Source organism: Tiliqua scincoides, chromosome 3 (assembly GCF_035046505.1).
Source record: "Tiliqua scincoides isolate rTilSci1 chromosome 3, rTilSci1.hap2, whole genome shotgun sequence".
Lineage (NCBI taxonomy): Eukaryota > Metazoa > Chordata > Lepidosauria > Squamata > Scincidae > Tiliqua > Tiliqua scincoides.
The window spans coordinates 77,438,646-77,457,707 of record NC_089823.1 but is presented as its reverse complement, the minus strand read 5'-3'; the positions used below and the strand labels follow the sequence as shown (position 1 = coordinate 77,457,707).

The following is a 19,062-nucleotide window of genomic DNA, read 5'->3' as shown; positions in this document are numbered from 1 at the left end:
AAGTTTTCTGAAGACTTGGCCTCACTCGAGGTATTGCTTTAATTTAGAAGTGGGTATCCTTCAGGCACACCCAGCTCTATTCTTGCTGTTTGATATTAAATTTCTCTGTAGTCATGAGGACTAGACTCCTTAACCTATTACAGGCTTTTATATGCATGGTCTGCTTCAAAGGCTGATGGGGGAAGTCTTAGTTCTAGATACGTGAGAAAAGAATGGAAGTCACCACCCAAACTTATTTAAATATTGGAAAGATTCAATGTATTTCTATGCTGAATTATTTCTAAGGTGTGCCTACCAATTTACTAAGGAAAAAACTAGACATACTCATTTTTAGGTGAAAGATAGCTACTCAGATTTTTCAGTAACTTATTCTAAGCATATCATGTACCACAATAAGAACGGAAATAAGTTCAATAGCATATGCTGATGTGTTGCAAGGCAATTTTGTAGCAAATATGGCTCACTGAAAATGCTCAACATCTTTCAAAGACCACAGTTTGTACTCTGTTTAATTTCCCTGCCTTCTGGACAGATACATTCTTTACTTATAGGTAGATTTACAGAGCAGCCACAACAAGCAACCGCTTTTTAAAAAAAACTAAATACAAAATATAGTCTGCCAAAAATACAAACATGAGAACTCCTCCATATTTATCAACAGTCCCTAATTATCTACCTAAATTGCTTCTTATGCTTAGAAGGCTACAGGAGATCATTTTGGATTCCAGGGCACTGGTGTAATGCACTGACTGTCAGAGCCACACCTTTCAGAAGGCAAACAGCTATGATCTTCACAACACACAGCCTGAATTTTCCAAACAAGCCCAAGCATGCATTACTGCAGTGCACAATCTAAACTGCATAATTTTTTCTTTAAAAACCCAGCCTCATACTAAAATGCCTCAATGTAGTACAGATGCATTATGACATAAATTGCGTGATAAACAGTAGCTTATGTGATGTCAATACACATAATAGGTTTGGCAAAGTATCTGACATTTTACAAAAAGAAGCTTTCTTTAGGTAACAAATGAAGTCAGTTAGGTATTCTGACCTAAACATTTACTTGGCTGATTGTTGACCCCCATAATGAGAAATTTCCCTGGAGAGGGAAACTTTATATAAAGCCACATTCCAAATAAAATGTGAACAGGGATTTTTAAGTTTTTATATATACACAGGTAAATAAAATCAATAAATCACCTAACTAGCTGCCCTCTGGAACTGGGTAGTGTAATTTTTTTAAAGTCTTTGGTTGTCATATTTGGAAAAGTACAAAGAGGCAAGGCATTTCTGAATACAGATGAGCCTCTGACAGTCTAAGTGCCATTATAAACCTATTTCTATGTAATAACAGTGTCTACATTCTTTTAACACCATTAAAAAAACTTATTTGAAATGGTTGTACACTTTCTAGCAAATCATTTACAAATTCAGTGTTTGCATACCAACATGTAAGCAACAATCTTAAACATAAGAAAACTTCCTAGTGAACAGAATTGCAGAGCCTCAGTAGTAACTGCTTAAGAAAAATCACAAAACAATCCTGCCATCACAGAACATAGGCACTTTTTTGTTTTTTTATTATATAAGCAATAAACTTTAAACATATAAACTTCTGTGTATAACAACTCAAGTTCTATTAATAAAACCATGCTTAGGGGGAAAAAAGGTATTCAATAAATAAGGATTCCCTTCAGTTTTTGTATTTTAGACTTGCCTGCAAGAGGAACTAAAAGGAATCATCCTACAATGTTCAGTTGAATACTGTATTTGAAAAGCCATTATTAAAACAGTAAAAAAGTTCTGCAGCATTCCACTACTGAAAAATAAAATCATCTTTATCAAGAAAAGTTAAAGTATTAATTCTGCTCTTTTTCCATTCTTGACAGAGCTGTCAAATGCAAACAGATGCTCCCCTTGCAGTGATCACCAATCAGAGGTATTTACTTCATACTGCAACTCAAATTTCCATGCCCTATTAAGAGGAGAAAATAAAAAAGTTATCTTCCCATAACAATAACTTGGTAACAAGCGTTAACCAATCCACCTAATTCAGCAGTTCACAAAAAATGCAAACACTGAAGCTCCTGCAAGTTTCATAGCGGATTTGCCATGTGGGTGCTTCTAGACAAAAGCCTACCTCTGGCCCTCTAGTCAGCTCATCTAAATATTTCGCAGAGAGCAGCACTATTAATTTGTAACAGTAACAGCTGTTACTACAACAGTAGTAAGAGCCAGCCAAAAGTAGAACTCTCAAGAGACTAGTACAGCACCCTCTGCTCTAAAGCAGTAGTGCTCAAAGTGGTGGTCCATCAACTGCTGCCAGTCCACAAGCCATCAGCTGCCAGTTCACAGCAAATTTCTAGGCAAAAATAGTAATAACATGGCAAAGATATGGTACTGGTCTCTAGCACACTGAAAAAAAATTGTTGGGCCCTGGCACATTAGATATTTTGAGAAGCACTGCTCTAGAGCATGCACGTCAGATTGTAGCCCTGTGCAGCTGTTACCATTCCCACATTAGCTAAATGTCAGAGGAAGAGAGAAATGGGAGCATGCAAAGTTATCCACACCCCTGCTGGCACATCCTCTAGAAACATACATGCTTAGCACTGATCTGCAAAAGGCAACACTGAATGTGTGAATGGTTCCGTCCATATGAGTTGGCTTTCCAAACTCCAAATCACATGGAGGAATTCTACACATGGTCAGGCCTGTCCTCTATAAACAAAGCACTGACACACAAATGCCGGGAAGCATGTCCAGTGAGCATGTTGATAGTGTGAGCATGGCTAACCAGCACACTTGCATTTCCGCATTATGTGTTTGCTGAACACAAGGGACATAATTTCTGCGCACAGCTGCCTGTCTTCTTGTTCTTGGAAGGGAGAGAAACATGATCTTGCAGAATCTCCAGAATAGAATTCTGTCTTAAGCTTGTCTCCATTAGAAAGGATGAACCCTAGTTAGGAGAACTCCTTCTCAATCATCCTCTTTCTCTGGGAGTTACTGACATAGAACAAAACCCCTCCTTGTCCAGCTACAACAAGATAGCTATTTTTCTTTTTATTTCCTCTTGTTTAACATGTTACGCTATAATTTGGCCCTTTTTACATAGTGGGAGAGAGGCAGAAAGAACTGACATCTACCCATTTCAGAGCTGGTGCAGTAAGAGGCTGAACAGTGAATCAGAACTTCCCTGATTTGAATCTCATCTCCGAGATGAACTCACTAGGTGGTTTTAAGCAAGCCACTTCATCTCAGCCTCAGCTCTCCAGCTATAATATGGGAACAAGAAAACTTATCCACCGTAAAGGGCTGTCATAATGACATCTAGGTAGTATACTCAGAAAGCGCTATTCAAATGTTAAGCATCACCTTCCCCACCAGGTTCTGATCAGATAGGCAGAGGAACTGAACTTCCTTTTTTCTGTCTCTCAGCATCTGCTAAAGAAAGAGGGGGATATAGAAACAAAATGTGTGTCCCTCCAGTCTCACTAGCTGAATAAGGCCAGGTGCCAGTGTTTAAGTGGAAATTTTTTCACAGAAATCTTTCCATTTCTAAAAATGCTAATTTTATGGAACAGTGCAACATAACGAGTGGATAGCAATACAATATCAGGCAGGCTGAGCAGACTCAAAGTAATTAACTTTGTCAGGCCATTATCCATAAGAAGTCTAGAGCCAAAACTAGGCTACGGTGCCCTGGTGCAAAGATCTGTACTATATCCCTCCATTACACTACGTACCCAACCTTCAATGGAGCACTGGGCACTACCATTAAACTGAGGTTTCAGAGGTCAGACTAGCCAGTGGATTCCTTGATGGACATGGAGCCTCAGCCAGAGTCTGACTTACTCAACTCCTCTGCCTGTGTTGGTTGTAAACGGGGGGGGGGGGGGGGGGAGGGGTGAGACAGACAGTGGGGAGGATAAAATACATGTAATAATCGAAGCTGAAAATAAAGTTATGAATTTACCAGATTGATTTCGATATTTGCACTGTCCAAGTTAAAATTGTTATTCCATCTGCAAATGCAAGTAAAAACAAAACAAGATGTAATTAGTTTTTGTTTCATTTTCGTCAAACACACAGAATAATGTCTCATTTCTTTCACTGAGCTGGGGAGATTGGAAGTGTTTGCATAAAACCCTATTGTGTTTAAACATTGTAGCCATTCTAAAAGCCAAGTTTATATGATGCTTCACATTTGGATATAACACTTGAAACATGAAATAGCTTTACTGAATTTCTTTCCTAATCAAATGTTTCAATTCAAATACTTGTAGATTTACAAAAACTTCTGAAATATTTACACAGTCATGCCTCATATCCATGGAGGTTCAGTTCCTGGAACCTTGTGGATGCCAAAAACCTACTGGTTAGGCACCCTGTAATCCTCTGAACGTGACAGGAGATCTGCTCTGGTCGTGTCTGGGAAGACTTCTGATCGCCAGAGAAGCCCCCCCACCCCGACTCTCAGAATGCCTTCTAAGACCTCTGGAAGGCCGAAAATTGTAACTTCCTGTTTTGGGCCAAAAACTGAAAGTTGCGCTTTTTGGCCTTCTAGAGACCTAACAAAACTTTCCGAGGGCTTAGGAGGCTTCCCCATCCTTCAGCGGCTGTGTCCAGCTGAACCTGTGGGTTTGGAAGCTGTAGTTAGATAAACCTGCAGGTCCCAAATCCATGGATAATCAGTCTGGACCTGTACAGCACAAGTTAACATGGAGTACCTTTTACTTTTGCTTACTAAATATACAAGGCAAACAAACAAGCCAGATCAGCTCAATATAGTACACTGGGAAATTTCCCAATTCATAATTTCTTGGAAGACCCATATGACTACCGGTGGTCTCTTTCAGTGAGTGAACTCTCTCTCTCTCAGTCTCTTTCACCTAGTTTCTCTTCTTTAAGAAGAAGTGTGCTACAGGTTGAGTAACCCTTATCCAGACTGCTTGGGCATGAAGGTGTTTGCATTTTGGATTTGTTTGGATTTGGCATGAAGGTTTGGAATAATGACATGGATTTGGAATAATGAGAAATGCTTCCTCTTGCTCTTTTCAATGTTACCCATACAGATGTCTTCTGGCCTTTAACGTTTTTAAACAATCTCTGTACAGATATACACCACAGAGCAGAGCAAATAATTTACAGCCTGCACCTGTGCTATATGTGGAAACGAGCACAAGACCTTCTAGTGTTCACACTATAGAAAAATTGGACAAAAATGTCCAGATTTCAGAATAGCCTGGATTTTGGATGTCCAGGTAAGGGATAATCTACCTGTACTAACAAGCAAAAATTCACTCACCTTTCCTGTCCTCAAAAATCCTCCTCTAAATTTATTAGTGGTGAATCCCCTTGCTCCCGCATATCGCAACCGATGATATTTAGCCTGTATATACAAACCCTTCTGTACTAAGTTAGATTTGAAGTGGGGTCGACCATCAGTAAAGTTGGGCTGTTGAGGAGAAAACAAGGAGTCATGCAAACAATTTTCAGAACCATCACCCAGTGCTCCCAAACTTTTTCAAACTGTGGCTCCCTTGACCTACTAGCCATTGGTTACAGCTCCCCATTACATTATTTTTTGGGGTGGGATAAGCCCAGCATCAGTAATACTTCTGTTTTTCTCTCTGAAAATAATTGGGATGAAGGGAGCTATGCTAGAATGTGACCCAAGGCAGCAAGAGTCAGGTTCCAAACACTACATAGGTCACAAAATTTCCATCCTGGAGGTGTCTGGCTGAAAACGTCATCAAACTGTTACTGCTAGAGAGAGAGAAACATATGCTGGGGTTTCTCTGCAAAGGGATGGGGGAGGTATTTGTGCAAAAAGCACACATAAGCACTAACCTGTTCTGTGTCTCTACTGACTGGAGCCTTCCTTCTCCCGCCAGTCAGTTGCACTCATAGTACAGGGCAGGCTGAAAAAGCAGCTCCAGTGCATGGTATGCCTAACTGAACACCCAGATCTCCCAACACTCATAGCCTCAACTTGGCAACACCATGAGGCAGACAAATACATGCAAGCAGTGCCCTGCTTGGCTGTTTTATCCTCTGTACCTCCCCTTACTTTTTTCTCTTAGTGTTTTTTTTTTCCCAAAAAGGGAAGTATTTGCATCTTTCTTCCAATGGCAACAGACTTTCAGCAGCTACAGACAGTAGCGACGCAGAAGCAAAGTTTTTCTGGAATGCACCTGCCTGTGCAAACCAGAAAAGCCTGATGCCCACAAACAGAAGAAGCACCTTGACTCCTGGAAAAGGGGTCAGGGAAAGCTATTCAGAGTGTCAGTCTCTTATCTTTTTTAATAAGCTTACAGCGCAATCCTATCTTGCGCTGGAACAGGCAGGCCAGGACGCCTGCGCTGTATCCAGCACAAGATAGGAGACCAAAGTGGCTCACCTAGAGGTTAGGGGAAACTCTTCCCCTTGCCCCCCGGGTAAGCCACTGCAGCCCCAATGGATCTCCTCGGACTTGTGCCACCTCAGGAGGTGGCATAAATCTAAGAAAAGTGGAGCGAAATGCTCCAAAATGGGGTCTAGGATCCAGTGTATCTCCTGGGTCCCAGCTCTGCCACCTGCTCCCTGCCCCGGAACGCCTCCCTCCCGCCTCCACTCTGCCCTCAGCAGACCCTTGCATCAGCTGAGAGTTGGCGCACAGGCTGGATTCAGCCTCTGCGGACCGGCGCACATCCTTGTGCTGGCCCAGACAACCCTCAAGGAGGTGCAACCTTCCTGGGCTAGCACGTTTGCAACCTTCCTGGGCTGGCGCAAGGGACTTGTACCAGTCAAAGGTGCAGTTTGGATTACGCCCTTAGGGCACAATCCTAACCCGGTCTACTCAGAAGTAAGTCCTATTGTGTTCAATGAGACTTACTCCCAGGAAAGTGAGGTTAGGACTGCAGCCTTAGTCTTACAAAAGATAGTGTATCTTCATATATATCCTTTTAAAAAGTAATGTAGATCATCTCCATGAGATGATGGCAGTACAACAGTTAATTTGAATTACATTTGTACTAACAGCTGATAAATCAGAACTAATGGATGATTGCATGCATCTCATTATACAAAAGGAGTCATAAAATAGTGTAAAAGTGATACTCAAATGAATCAATGATTCTGTTTTAAATTGGGAAAGCCCATCTTTCAAACAAACAGGAAGAAGCTGTCCCAGATTCAAACAACATTTTCCTGTTGTGAGGGCAACCTAATTGGGTCCATATGTACCCTGTAACTCAACAGGTAGGAAGAGATATAGGTCAACTTTATTTCTAATTTAATTGCTTGCACAAAGTGACATTATATTAACTTAAAGCTATTGCTCTCTAGCTACTACAACACAATTATTTCAAACATTGTTAGTTCAGTCAGCCATTCTACTAGACATTCTTCCTTGCTATTCACCTAAACTTTAGTACTGATGTACTACAAATCTGGAAAGGGGAGAGAAACAAAAGAATGAATTCTGCTATTCTATTAAAATTCACCAGTACAGGTCCCACCTTAAAGGCTCTTCTAGATGCTTCAGGATTTTCAGTATCCCTGTCATATTGCTCATGTGCAATGTCATCTCGCGACTGTGCAGAATAATAATGATTCTAAATTTAAAAAAAGAATTGGATTTACTAAAACATCTACATATTTGAAGGTTACCAATCTGAATAACTTAATAGACTAAGGCCGCAATCCTAACCAACTTTCCAGCACTGACATTAGGGCAATGCAACTCCAAGGTAAGGGAACAAACACTGCCTTACCTTGAGGAGGCCTCCATGACTGCCCCCCAACTGCAGGATGCGGCACATGCCCCATTGGCCAGTGCCAGTGCTGGAAAGTTGGTTAGGATTGCGCCCTCATAGAAATAACTACATTTTTGCTTAGAAGGCTAAAAAATGATTAAATTGGTTTAATTAAAAATAATTTTAAGTTCAGTTCCTACAGCAACCAGAATGACGTACAGCGTCTCTCTAAATATGCCTTTTTTGGATTAGTAGTTTATCAGCAGAGGGGCACTTTTTTCCATGAAAGTCTGACACACTTATTGCAGCAGTTGTAAAGAAGAGGATGTGACTTGTGTTTCTTGAGGGCCACTATAAATGTATAAACTGTGCAAGATATATTAAACACAAAGTCCCCAGGGTGGAGTCAGCATCAAGAACTTTGTTTGCCCAGGTAACCTCTGTGAGATCTCTCAGAAGAAACATTTGGTCTCAAAACAGACAACACTCATGATATCCTTAAAACCAAATTTATAGCTGTTTATATAATCTTTCTCTTTTAAGCCCCACACTACACAGTTACAGTAAGGTTGCCATGATTCAGCCAAAACCTGAAACTACTGTGAGGAATTTTTGACAACTGAATAAAAACTAATTTAAATAACTTGAGAGACCATGGGGTTTCATCAAGTTTATTTGTATAAACTATTTTAATAAAAACTGTGCACATACTTTCAGTGAAAATAGTATGTTCTTTTTTTTTAATTTGTTACAGATTACTAACACACAAATTAGGTTCCAGTATTAGTTGCCTCTAATATTCCACCAAAAGAGGCATTATTAAATGCCTATTAGAGTAGCTACATTTTTTACGAATAGTTACTGTATGGTTAAAAGGCACTACATTATAGGAGGAAGATGAGCTGCTCAAGCTGCCTTTCAAATTCCTTCCTCTTGATCATCCTCTTGATCTGGATAATCCACTGTGAATAGCTGTAATATTAGGTCAAAACATGATCATTAATGGCTCTTTTCTGTTCCTTGTTAATTCCAATATGGATGGAGGATTCTTTCCACCATGCCATCCTGCCTGTCCTGAGATAACACAGAAGAACCTCTTACATGTTCCATCCCAATGGTTGGTGGGAAACCAATGGAGGGCTTTCACACTCCTTGTTCCAGATGGTGCACTTGGCCCTTGTGATGTTTTTTCCCCTGACTATTTAAGAAATTATTTTTTCATTTTTATGTTATCCTGTTAGCAGCACCTAAAGCAGCTATTAAAGAGCCAGAAATAAAATTCTTTTATTTAAAAAAAAAACAACACAAAAACATTATGGGGTGTTGGATACCAATGCAACAGCAGAAGTTTAGGGATGGTGTATTATTTATTTATTTTGTTAGTGCTTTGTGTGTGCTGCTGAAATAGTGATTTAACTTTTCAGTGTGTAGAATTATCCTTCATAATGCTGTAACACACAACTCTATGTACATGTATGTGCAAATGCAGTGGGACATACATGACCTCTTCCTTTTTCATTGCATGTCTTTCTGTCTACCAGTGTGAATTTCTTCTCTAATTTCTTCCTGTCAGGTTCTGGCATATCTATCTTTTACTTCCATATTAATTGGAAACTGAGAGTAAGTAGACTTGTAGCTAAGGGACCCTTGGCAGTTTGATATGATTTTGCTTAAGTGTCCATTGTAGGCGAGTTAGAAATATTTTGTTCAAACATTTATACACTTACACACTCACACACACACACACACACGCACGCACCCAACAAACAACATTTAAGTGTTTTTAGTGTCTGGAAAAGCTGATTGAAAGACAAAAGCCCAGGTGTGATAGTTCTAATTAGCCATTAGAACTAGAAGAGAACTAGAATTAGCCATTCATAAGAGTAGCAGCAGTGATGGTGTGAGGGCAGACAAGATTTACAGCTTTAAAAAGAAATGCACTTAAATATTGGAAAGGGGGTCATGTACACCTCAACAGTGATTAAGCAATTGTGAAAGTCTCCAAGATACAGGCCTGAAAACTAACTGTAAGAAGATTCTTTTGTTATGTTTCTCATAGAACATATGAGGAAAAAACTTCTCAAGAAAGGCCATCTGGTGTTTGAAACCTATTTTAAGAACCTCATATGCTCCCATGATCAAGTGGTAAAGCAGAGCCAACTTCAACATGAAATAACATGAAAACTATATAAATAAAGAGAAGGAAAATTTTCATTTCAACTTACCATGTAAGGTTTTCTAATAAACTTCCTGAATGGTGGTTTTAGAAATCTTGCAGGTTTTTGGAATCCATACATTTGAGAGTTTCGTGGTTTTGGAAAGCTAGAACTCTGTTCATCCCTGAGTAGACACAATATTAAAAGTTGTAAGACCTAAAACTATGTTATTTTAAACTGCATAGGTTTAGAAAATTATGGCATAGCCAATATATTTAAAAGTAACCTGCTTAGTCAGTCTACTTTGAGTGTTGAAGCCATGCTCTATGACATGTCACAGTGGTTCTCAAATTGTGGTTCTGGGACCCACCAGTGGGTTGTGACCCATTTTGGGAGTTCATGAAACTGACAGGGCAAATTAGGGTATGTGCAACAAGGGTTAAACAAGTTTGCTACCGGGGGGGGGGGAGCACTGCTGCCCAATCATCATTACAGCCACAACTCTTGCCATTTATAAATCATCCAGCAACATCTAGGACCTCTAAAAATTTTGAGAACCATTGCTTTATGGTTCTCATATTACTGAATATAGGAGTCACTACAATGAGCTTAAGGTATATCGCAATATGTTTCCACGAAGTCTTCATAATTCATCTGGAAAGAAAACTTAAAATAACTCAGTAAGATATGTTATTGGAAGGGGCTTCCTGCCTGTTGGAAGAATTGATAAGCCCCAATATCTATGTTTAAAAATGAAAGTTCCTATTCCTATAACTACTTTTTTTCCTTTTTAGAGCTCAGAAGACACTCCTCATAAAATTTACAGTCATAGTAAGCAGGCAGACACAAACAGTATAGAAACCAAACTCTCATGGAAACTGTTTTCACACAAATATATACGCACAGCAAATCTTTTCATATGTCAAATTCTTAAAGAACTGTTAAAGAACTGCAGGATAATTGCAAAATGTGGATTATTAAATTACAAAGGTACTTAAGCAAAGCTCTAGGAAGAAACTTTTGCACGCCTCATGTACTGCTTCTAGTAAGGTTTAGATCAGGGTTGTCAAACTCGTTTCATACGGAGGACTACATAGCATTCATGATGCCTGCTGAGGGCCAGAAGTGATGTCATTAAATAGGTCATAACCAAAAATAAACACTTTTTTCACTTAAGAACTCATTAGCTGTAAATAACAAAAGAGAAAATATATGAATCTTGATCATATTTCAAGATATGGGAGAGCCCAATTTTTATGTGGGCTGCCCTTTCAGCAGTAACTCCTTAGCACTACACAGCAGCTGAAAGCCTGAGGGCCGTATAAAAAGCTTCCGCGGGTCGCATCTGGCCCCCAGGCCTTATGTTTGACACTCCTGGTTTAGATGATTCCATTTTACAGAGTTCAGTATGAGCCATTTGAGAAAACAGTGAGTCATGTTCTGTCTCCAATGTACACAACTAGGGAACTTATACACCTACCGACATGCTTCTAAGATAACACACCAACAGTATAATTCTTACATCATCTATAAGGACAATTTAGAATCAAGAGATTCAAAAAGGCACCAAGTACACAGAAGAAATATTCCACTAATCAAAATATATTGCTAACATAAGTGCAAACTATAACAGCTGTCCTAATAATGCTAGTCAGTGAAAGCCAGTTTGAACAGAGATTTTAGAATGCTTAATGAAGTTTGTCCAGCAGGGACAGTGACAAGGTTGTGAAGACGGGAACTCTAAATTTAAATTTAAAGAGACCATCAAAAATGCTCTGCTCTGTGGTCTCACTGCACAGACCTGCCCCATGGACAGCATTTTCAATAGGGTATTTTAACCTGATCTTAGACATCTCAATGTAACACCAGCAGAAACAGTGGTACTCTTGGCAATTCATCTTATCAGAAATTGGGCCACTACATTTTGCACCTGCATAAGCATTCAAGTTGTCTGAGCACTCCCTTCTACATTACAGTTATAAAGCACTTAAAAATAAAACAGAATCAACAGGCTATAGTTATCCTAATTCTGCTAGTAGTGACTGGTTGGACAGCCAAGTCTGATGTCAAGATTCAGCTTTGTTTTCCTTTTGTTCTTACAAAGAAAGCATTGCACTCTCCTCATCAAGCGCAGTTGGTAAAAATGATTGCTAAAGCCAAAAGGCAGAGGCTCCAAAGGAAACATCTCAGAGCTCTGTATGTGATAGAAAATACATCATCTATACATTAATAAATACAATACAAACATTCATAGTTCCAGAAAAACTCAAACATTCCCAGCACTGATGCAAGTCCTTAACACAATCATTTAACAAGCACCAAGTAACAGCAATGGGTGTCAGTGTGATAAGTTTCATGTGCTCTTGCCTAGGAGCCTCATATACACAGAATGCACAGGAAAGAACAGGGATAAATCCCTGCAGAACGTTCACAAAAAACTTCCTGTTAGAAATGACAATAACCTTTCTGAAGTCGTCCTATAAAGCTGAACTCACAATAAGGATGATTAAATGATGCAACAATGTTAAGAGTACAGATTCTAATTTTTCTTAGTAGAGACTGTAAAATAAGCCAACTATTAGATTCTTTGTGCTATATGCAACTTGAAAGTCAAAACTAACAATGGTCCAGAAAGTACAGTATCCTGGTGAAACTGAATTTTTAGAGAGTTCAGATAGCCCTCAACAGTCGTGTAGAAAACATGGCGACAGACTGGAGTGCAAGTGTCAACGGTCAGTGCTTTGAGCAGCAGCAAAATTAGGCAACATCTAGCACCCGAACACACTACATTTGCAAAGTAGGTGCTGCCAACTCCAGCAAGTAAAAAATTCACCTTTTTCCAAATGACTTTTACCAAGCAGAATAGGACTGGTTGGATAATGAATATCTGAACAATATTTCTCATACTGATTCCAACAAATAAAACTAGGCTAAGACCCTGATACTATGAACTCAGAATCTTTATTCAATTAGTAGATCAAATAAAGTTAGAATATGAGTGATTTAGCCTGTAAAGTAGGTGACAAAAATCATTACAGAGAGCTGAGGATGACTCACCCTCAAGTGGAGACAGCCAGAGTTCACCAGGCCATTCATCACCCAGAACTGTTCCGCTAGACAGCACTTTGCAAACATTATGACTGAAGACAAGATATATTGCTTTGCTCCTGCCACAGCATGGGCAAGGCTACATAGACCAAATATTATATTTTATGTTAATCTGCTTAACAGGATTTTAATAACTGAAATTTTATAAATATCAGCAAAATGGGAAGATAGTCAGATGGGTTGGAAAGGCTGGGGCCAGGAGCGGTAGACAAACCAAAACAGACAGGACACATCCACTAGGACCACTTGAATGGCTGCTCAGTCTACTTCTCTTGGAATAATAAGATATGGACCACACATTCTTAGATTCCAAACTCGTTATAAAATTAGAACTTCCTAGAATACTCAATCTTTCATCAAATAATATCCAGTTCCATATTTACAAGGTAACTCACAGGAATGCAAACTATGCTCATACCAAGTTATATTCAGCCAGTCAGTTTCAAACCATGCTCTAATCACCTAACTTTTCTTTCCTTCATCTGGCTTGAATTCTGTATACAGGTTCAATTTTGTTATACATGGATTTTTTATACATGGATTTGACTCAGCACAAACGGCCACTGCAAATGAGAAGGAATATGCTGATCCCTGGAGAAGGGGAAAATGCATCTCTAAAATCACAGTTTAAAAAAAAAAACTGCTTTTCTTACTGTTGTAGAGAGACAGTCACGCAAGTGATCATTCCATTCTTTAGCTGAGCCAGGCAAAGGCAAGGGCTCCTTTGCATTTCTAATTGCTGACTGTCTCTCTACAACAGTAAGAAAAGTTGTTTTTAAACCACAATTGTAAAGGGACACAGTTTTTAATTTTTTAAAAAATTGCTGTTATTTAACACATTTTATGGTATCAGCAGGGAGTTCCAGAATCAAACCCGTGAATGTCATGATCTTATTAGGAGAAACAGAGGGGCAAGAAACCTGGAAGTGGGTCTGTAAATCTATTTTTCCACTGTTTTTTATTCACTAATTTTTTTAATCCAATAGAGCAGGGGTGTCAAACATAAAGCCTGGGAGCAGGATGCAGCCTGCATCTTTTTATCCGGCCCTCAGGCTCTCCGCTGCTGAGGTATTACTGCTATAAGGGCAGCCAACATGAAAATTGGACTCTCCCATATCTTGAAATATGATCAAGATTTGTGTATTTTCTCTTCTGTCATTTGCAGCTAATGAGTTCCTAAGTGAGAAAAAGTGCTTATTTTTTTGTTATGACCTGTTTGATGACATCATTTCCTGCCTAATGACATCACTTCCGGCCCTCAGCAGGCACCATGAATGCTGTTTCGGCCCTTGGTATGAAATGAGTTTGACACCCCTGCACTAGAGGTTCTGGAACGGAACCCCAGCGACAAGAAGACACCACTTGTAGTGCACAGAAATTTGAACTAATACAGGAGAAGGAAAATAAATCCTGACAGCAACAGACAAGATCAGACTGGTATACCACAGTTATATCAGACCAGCAACACAGCAAAGTGGATACAAATCCAAAGAATTCTTGTATCTGGGTAGCTCTATGAATGATAGATCAATGATCTAACCCAACGATGCTCAACTAGTGAACGCTGTGCACCCATAATGCGGTCCCCGCCCAGCCTGCATCTGAGCGTTCTGCCCGGCACTGCATGAATTCCCCCTTCTTCGGAGTTCAGGGACCCTCTGGGCAGTTGAGTTGTCTGCCCAGCCCCCCAGAAGGACATGCGACAGGACATTCAGACAGATGCAACTGCCCAAAGCATATCCTGTTCCCCAACTGAGGGGGACATTTTGCGGCATAAACTGGAAGGTTTGCTAACCAGGCGGACAGATTCGCCCTGGATCCAGCCCTGAGCCACAGTTTGAAAGGCTCAGGGCTGACTCTAACTCAAGAACTCTAACTCAAGAACAAGGGTTTCCAAACCCCAGCCTGGGGGCCAGATACAGCCCTCTGAGAAGCCTTAGAAAATTTTCTGAGGGTCAGAGAGCCATCCCCAGACCTCAGAACACGCTCTGTTTCCTGTGCTACGCTGGTTCTGAGTTATTTATTCCTGTATATTTAAGTGAGCTGCTTGGGAGGTGGTGAAATGGGGGTCCATTTGAGCGTGTGCTTTATTTTGTGATGTGTGTTGGTGCTTGGAGAAATCCTGGAAAGAAACTTTCCTGTGATATGCTGGTTCTGAGATATTTACTCCTGTAGTTTTAAGTAAGCTGCTTGAGGGGTGGGGGAATCGGAGTCCATTTAAGTATGTGCTTTATTTCTGTGGTGTGTGTTGGTGCTTGAGAAATCCTGGAAAGAAACTTTCCTGTGATATGCTGGTTCTGAGATATTTACTCCTGTAGTTTTAAGTAAGCTGCTTGAGGGGTGGGGGAATCGGAGTCCATTTAAGTATGTGGTTTATTTCTGTGGTGTGTGTTGGTGCTTGAGAAATCCTGGAAATTTGAGCCCGTTCATTCATTTAAGTTTCATCCCTAATATATTTATTTAAATTTTATATTAAATTTTTTTTCATGGCCCTCAACACCAATTTTGGTAAAATGATGGTGTTAAAGACAGTGAGAGTCAGTGTTCTCTTCCTGCTGCTATGGCATCATGCACAGTTTTCTTCTTGAAACTCCCACATGATAGAGATGACCAAAGAAGAATACTGATCTCCAGAAAAAGTGAAGTGGACAATGCTCATGGAGAACAACTGTGACTACAGGTCCAACCTTGTTATACACTGATTTTTTATACATAGATTTGACTCAACATGAATGGCCACTGCAAATGAAAAGAAATGTGCTGATCTCTGGAGAAGGGTAAAAATGCACCCCTTTAAAATCAGTTTTAAAAAACCGATTTTCTTACTGTAGTAGAAGGACAGTGATACAAGCGATTACAGGTAAAACCTAATTATCCATGGATTTTTCACTGGTGGAAAAATCCACAGATTTTTCTATCTCACCACAATGAGAAGTGTCCTTTACATTAAAGGAAAACAGTCGTTTAACAATAGCCTTGTTCATGAGAGAGAGTGCAGCCGGCTGACAATTTATCAACCCTTCTCTCTCCAAACACCTAACTCCACTCCAAGGCAAGTGACCCCTCCCTCCCCCCAGCACATGAAAAAGATTATCATTTTGCTCTGGGTGAAGGGTGGGATCACTGGCTTGGAGTGAAGCCTTTCTAAGCACCTGGAGAGAGACTGATTGATGGAGTGTCTGCTTAATGACTCTGTCTTACATTACAAAGGTCAGCAAGGCTGTTTTTAAATCATCTAGCAAAGGAACATTGTTTTTTAAATGGATTTGCTTTATGCAATTTTTGCCACACACGTGTTCTGGGTATGGAACCCTCGCAAATAATGAGACTCAACCTGTAGTTCCAAAGAACTGGGATCCAGAAGAAGATGCTTGGGTAAGTGTGGGATTAAAACTGGAGTGGACATATTGTGGCTTTGACAGACAGCTAAATCTGGACATAAAAGATTCTGGACAGAAAGAGAGAGAGAGAGAGAGAAGATAGGAAGGATTCCTTTGGGAACTTTGCTTTTGGGTATATCATTTGTCACATGCCCCAATAGAGCACTAGTGGACTGCTTAATATCCATACTAACTTAATTTAGCATGCCTTACATTTATATTTCAGAATGGTGGAGAAACTAGGGAATGCAGCATATCAGGGCAGACAAAAGAGGTGAAGTGTGTTGCTAAAACTCCAACAAACATCCAACTTTACAATATATCAGACACATGTTAGGAAACAGAGACACTGGGATTTTTGAAGTGTTTCAGGCACATAACTGAACATTGCCTAAAGAGAAAGAAAAAAAACTTTGATAAAATAAAACTTGTTTTTAAAAAGGTATAAATGTAAAATAAAGATATTGTCTATTAGAATTATTATTTTATTAATTAATTATAATTAGAATAATTATAATTCTGTATAAAATATTAAACAGCACAGCCGTCATATGCTTAACTACTACTTCTCTTAATATCTACCTTTGTGATACACCATCAACATAAAATGTGTTCTCATCTTCATTCTGCATTCTCTCTTTTCTCCTCCTCTCTATGTCATGTCTCAGGTCATTTGGATCTTCAAGAATTCTCACAACACTCTAAAGAAATAATAAATAGAATATGAAACAGTGCTCCTCACTTCACTTTTTATTATTAATTAAATTTATAACTCCATCTTAGGCTCAAAGCAACTCACAACATTTTTTAAATAGAAGTTAATATTCTGTTTCCAAGAGGTTCAGGGTTTATTTCAATGGCAAGGCCAGCAATTGACATATTCAGCCAGTAACACAAAGCAAAATGCTTTGTTTACAGATGTCAGGTATGTAATGGGTTGTCAGTCTTTTAGTACAAATACTGTTGTTTGAGAACTGATGTAGCACAGTGGCTGGAAGACTGTGCTACAAATCAGGACTTAACCCGTTCAAATCTCATTTTATCCATAATTCACTAAGTGACCTTAAGGCTGAAATCCTATAAACACTTTCCTAGGAGTAAGATCCACTGAACACAAGAATTACTTCTAAGTAGACCTGCTTAGGACTGCACTGTGAGCAAGCTATGCCCTCTCTGCTTCAGCTCCCCAGCTGCAATATGAGAATACTTATTTACAACTTAGAGGGTTGTTATAAGGATGACATCAAAACAATCCATTGAAAGTGCTTTACAATTCTACGTATTATTTCAATAAACCAAGGTTTGAACAAATTAAAAACATAACCAATTACAAGAAATTTAATTTATTATGAATTCACCCAAAACACACATTCTTCCATTTACAAAACATACACACCTGTCCAGATTCACACAGAGTAGTTCGTTTATTCTGAAGTTCCGCCAATGACATATCAATTCTCCTGATATAATAAGCACATGAAATTTAGCATGAATACAAAGATCAAATGAAAATGAAAGACATTTAACTTCAATAGATACCAAGATACATGAAAAATCAAACACTTGCAAAATGCAGCTTTACAAAACTGGATGTTTCTTGGCATTTTCTACTGTTTTAATTTTATGTCTTTTTGCTTGTGAACACATTCAAGAGACAAAGTATTTTGAATTTTAATAGAAAGATGCAGGACGAATATACACTGTGGCAGGATGGGAGGGGGTACAATGAACAGGAGCACAATAAGTAGTTATGAAATAATAGATCTTCTTAGTAACACAGTCATGTTACCCAGATAATGCAATTACTGGACTTGCTTATTTACCTTCCTTTTCCTTCAAGTTATTTATTTTGTCAAATACATGTAGCCCAAACTATGCCACCATTGATAATAATAAAAAAATCAGGAACTGATATACAGTTCATGTCTATGCATGTTGGACTCTACATGTTAATTTTACATCCAGTATGTGGACAACAGGAAACAAGACCAGCATATCAGGTGGGTTGGGGAAATCCCATTCCTTCACCATGCACTGGTTGTCCCTAGTCTGAATTGTCCATGTTCATTTTTCTCTAATAAATATTCCTATGAATATATCCAGATTTGATGTTTTACTATATACTGGAAAGTACTCACAATCTAGCCATGAGTTTTGTTTTTTTTTTTGGGGGGGGGGGGGGAAGGACAGCAAGTCATTCACAATGGGAAAGAGACAGAGGCTAGTGAGTATCTCGTGGTGGCTTCTCTATTAACAGAGGTGGGAGAAAACAGTTTTATTTTTTCTCAGATTTCAGTGTTTTCCAAAGTTGGAAGTACAGAATGTAGTGTTATGTGTTTCTATTCAAAATTTACATTATACTCGAATTATAAATTATAATCACATGAAAGTGTACTAGGTAGCTGACACTGGTGGAATAGTTGCATCCACAGTCATTACCCATGCACCCACCCATTAAAAAAATAAAAACCAAATAAAATGATTTTATTTTTCATAGATTTCAGAGTTCTGTTTTTTTAACAAAAATTATAAGTGCAAAAAGCAGTCCTGCGTTTTATTTCTTTATCAATGTTTTCTCTTACCTGTCTCTATTAAGCAAGATTATGAAAATTCATTCTTAGGCTTCAGTTCTATGGAAGTATTTGAGATTAAGCCACACTGAATAGGCTGGAC

General features: G+C 39.1%; 1 protein-coding gene across 2 annotated transcripts in view; it reads right to left on the bottom strand.

Annotated features, from left to right (window-relative positions):
• Nucleotides 1-409: 409 nt before the first annotated feature.
• BCLAF3 (BCLAF1 and THRAP3 family member 3) overlaps nt 410-19,062 on the bottom strand; it is a 36,000-nt gene continuing 17,347 nt past the window's right edge. For both annotated transcript variants that reach the window (XM_066622416.1, XM_066622417.1), the window contains exons 7-13: nt 17,786-17,849; nt 16,972-17,090; nt 9,971-10,085; nt 7,509-7,604; nt 5,315-5,464; nt 3,983-4,031; nt 410-1,978 (exon numbers count right to left, since the gene is read on the bottom strand). In XM_066622416.1, coding sequence (XP_066478513.1) covers nt 4,023-4,031; nt 5,315-5,464; nt 7,509-7,604; nt 9,971-10,085; nt 16,972-17,090; nt 17,786-17,849 — 553 coding nt within the window. In that variant the 3' untranslated portion in view covers nt 410-1,978; nt 3,983-4,022. The remainder of the gene's footprint in view (nt 1,979-3,982; nt 4,032-5,314; nt 5,465-7,508; nt 7,605-9,970; nt 10,086-16,971; nt 17,091-17,785; nt 17,850-19,062) is intronic.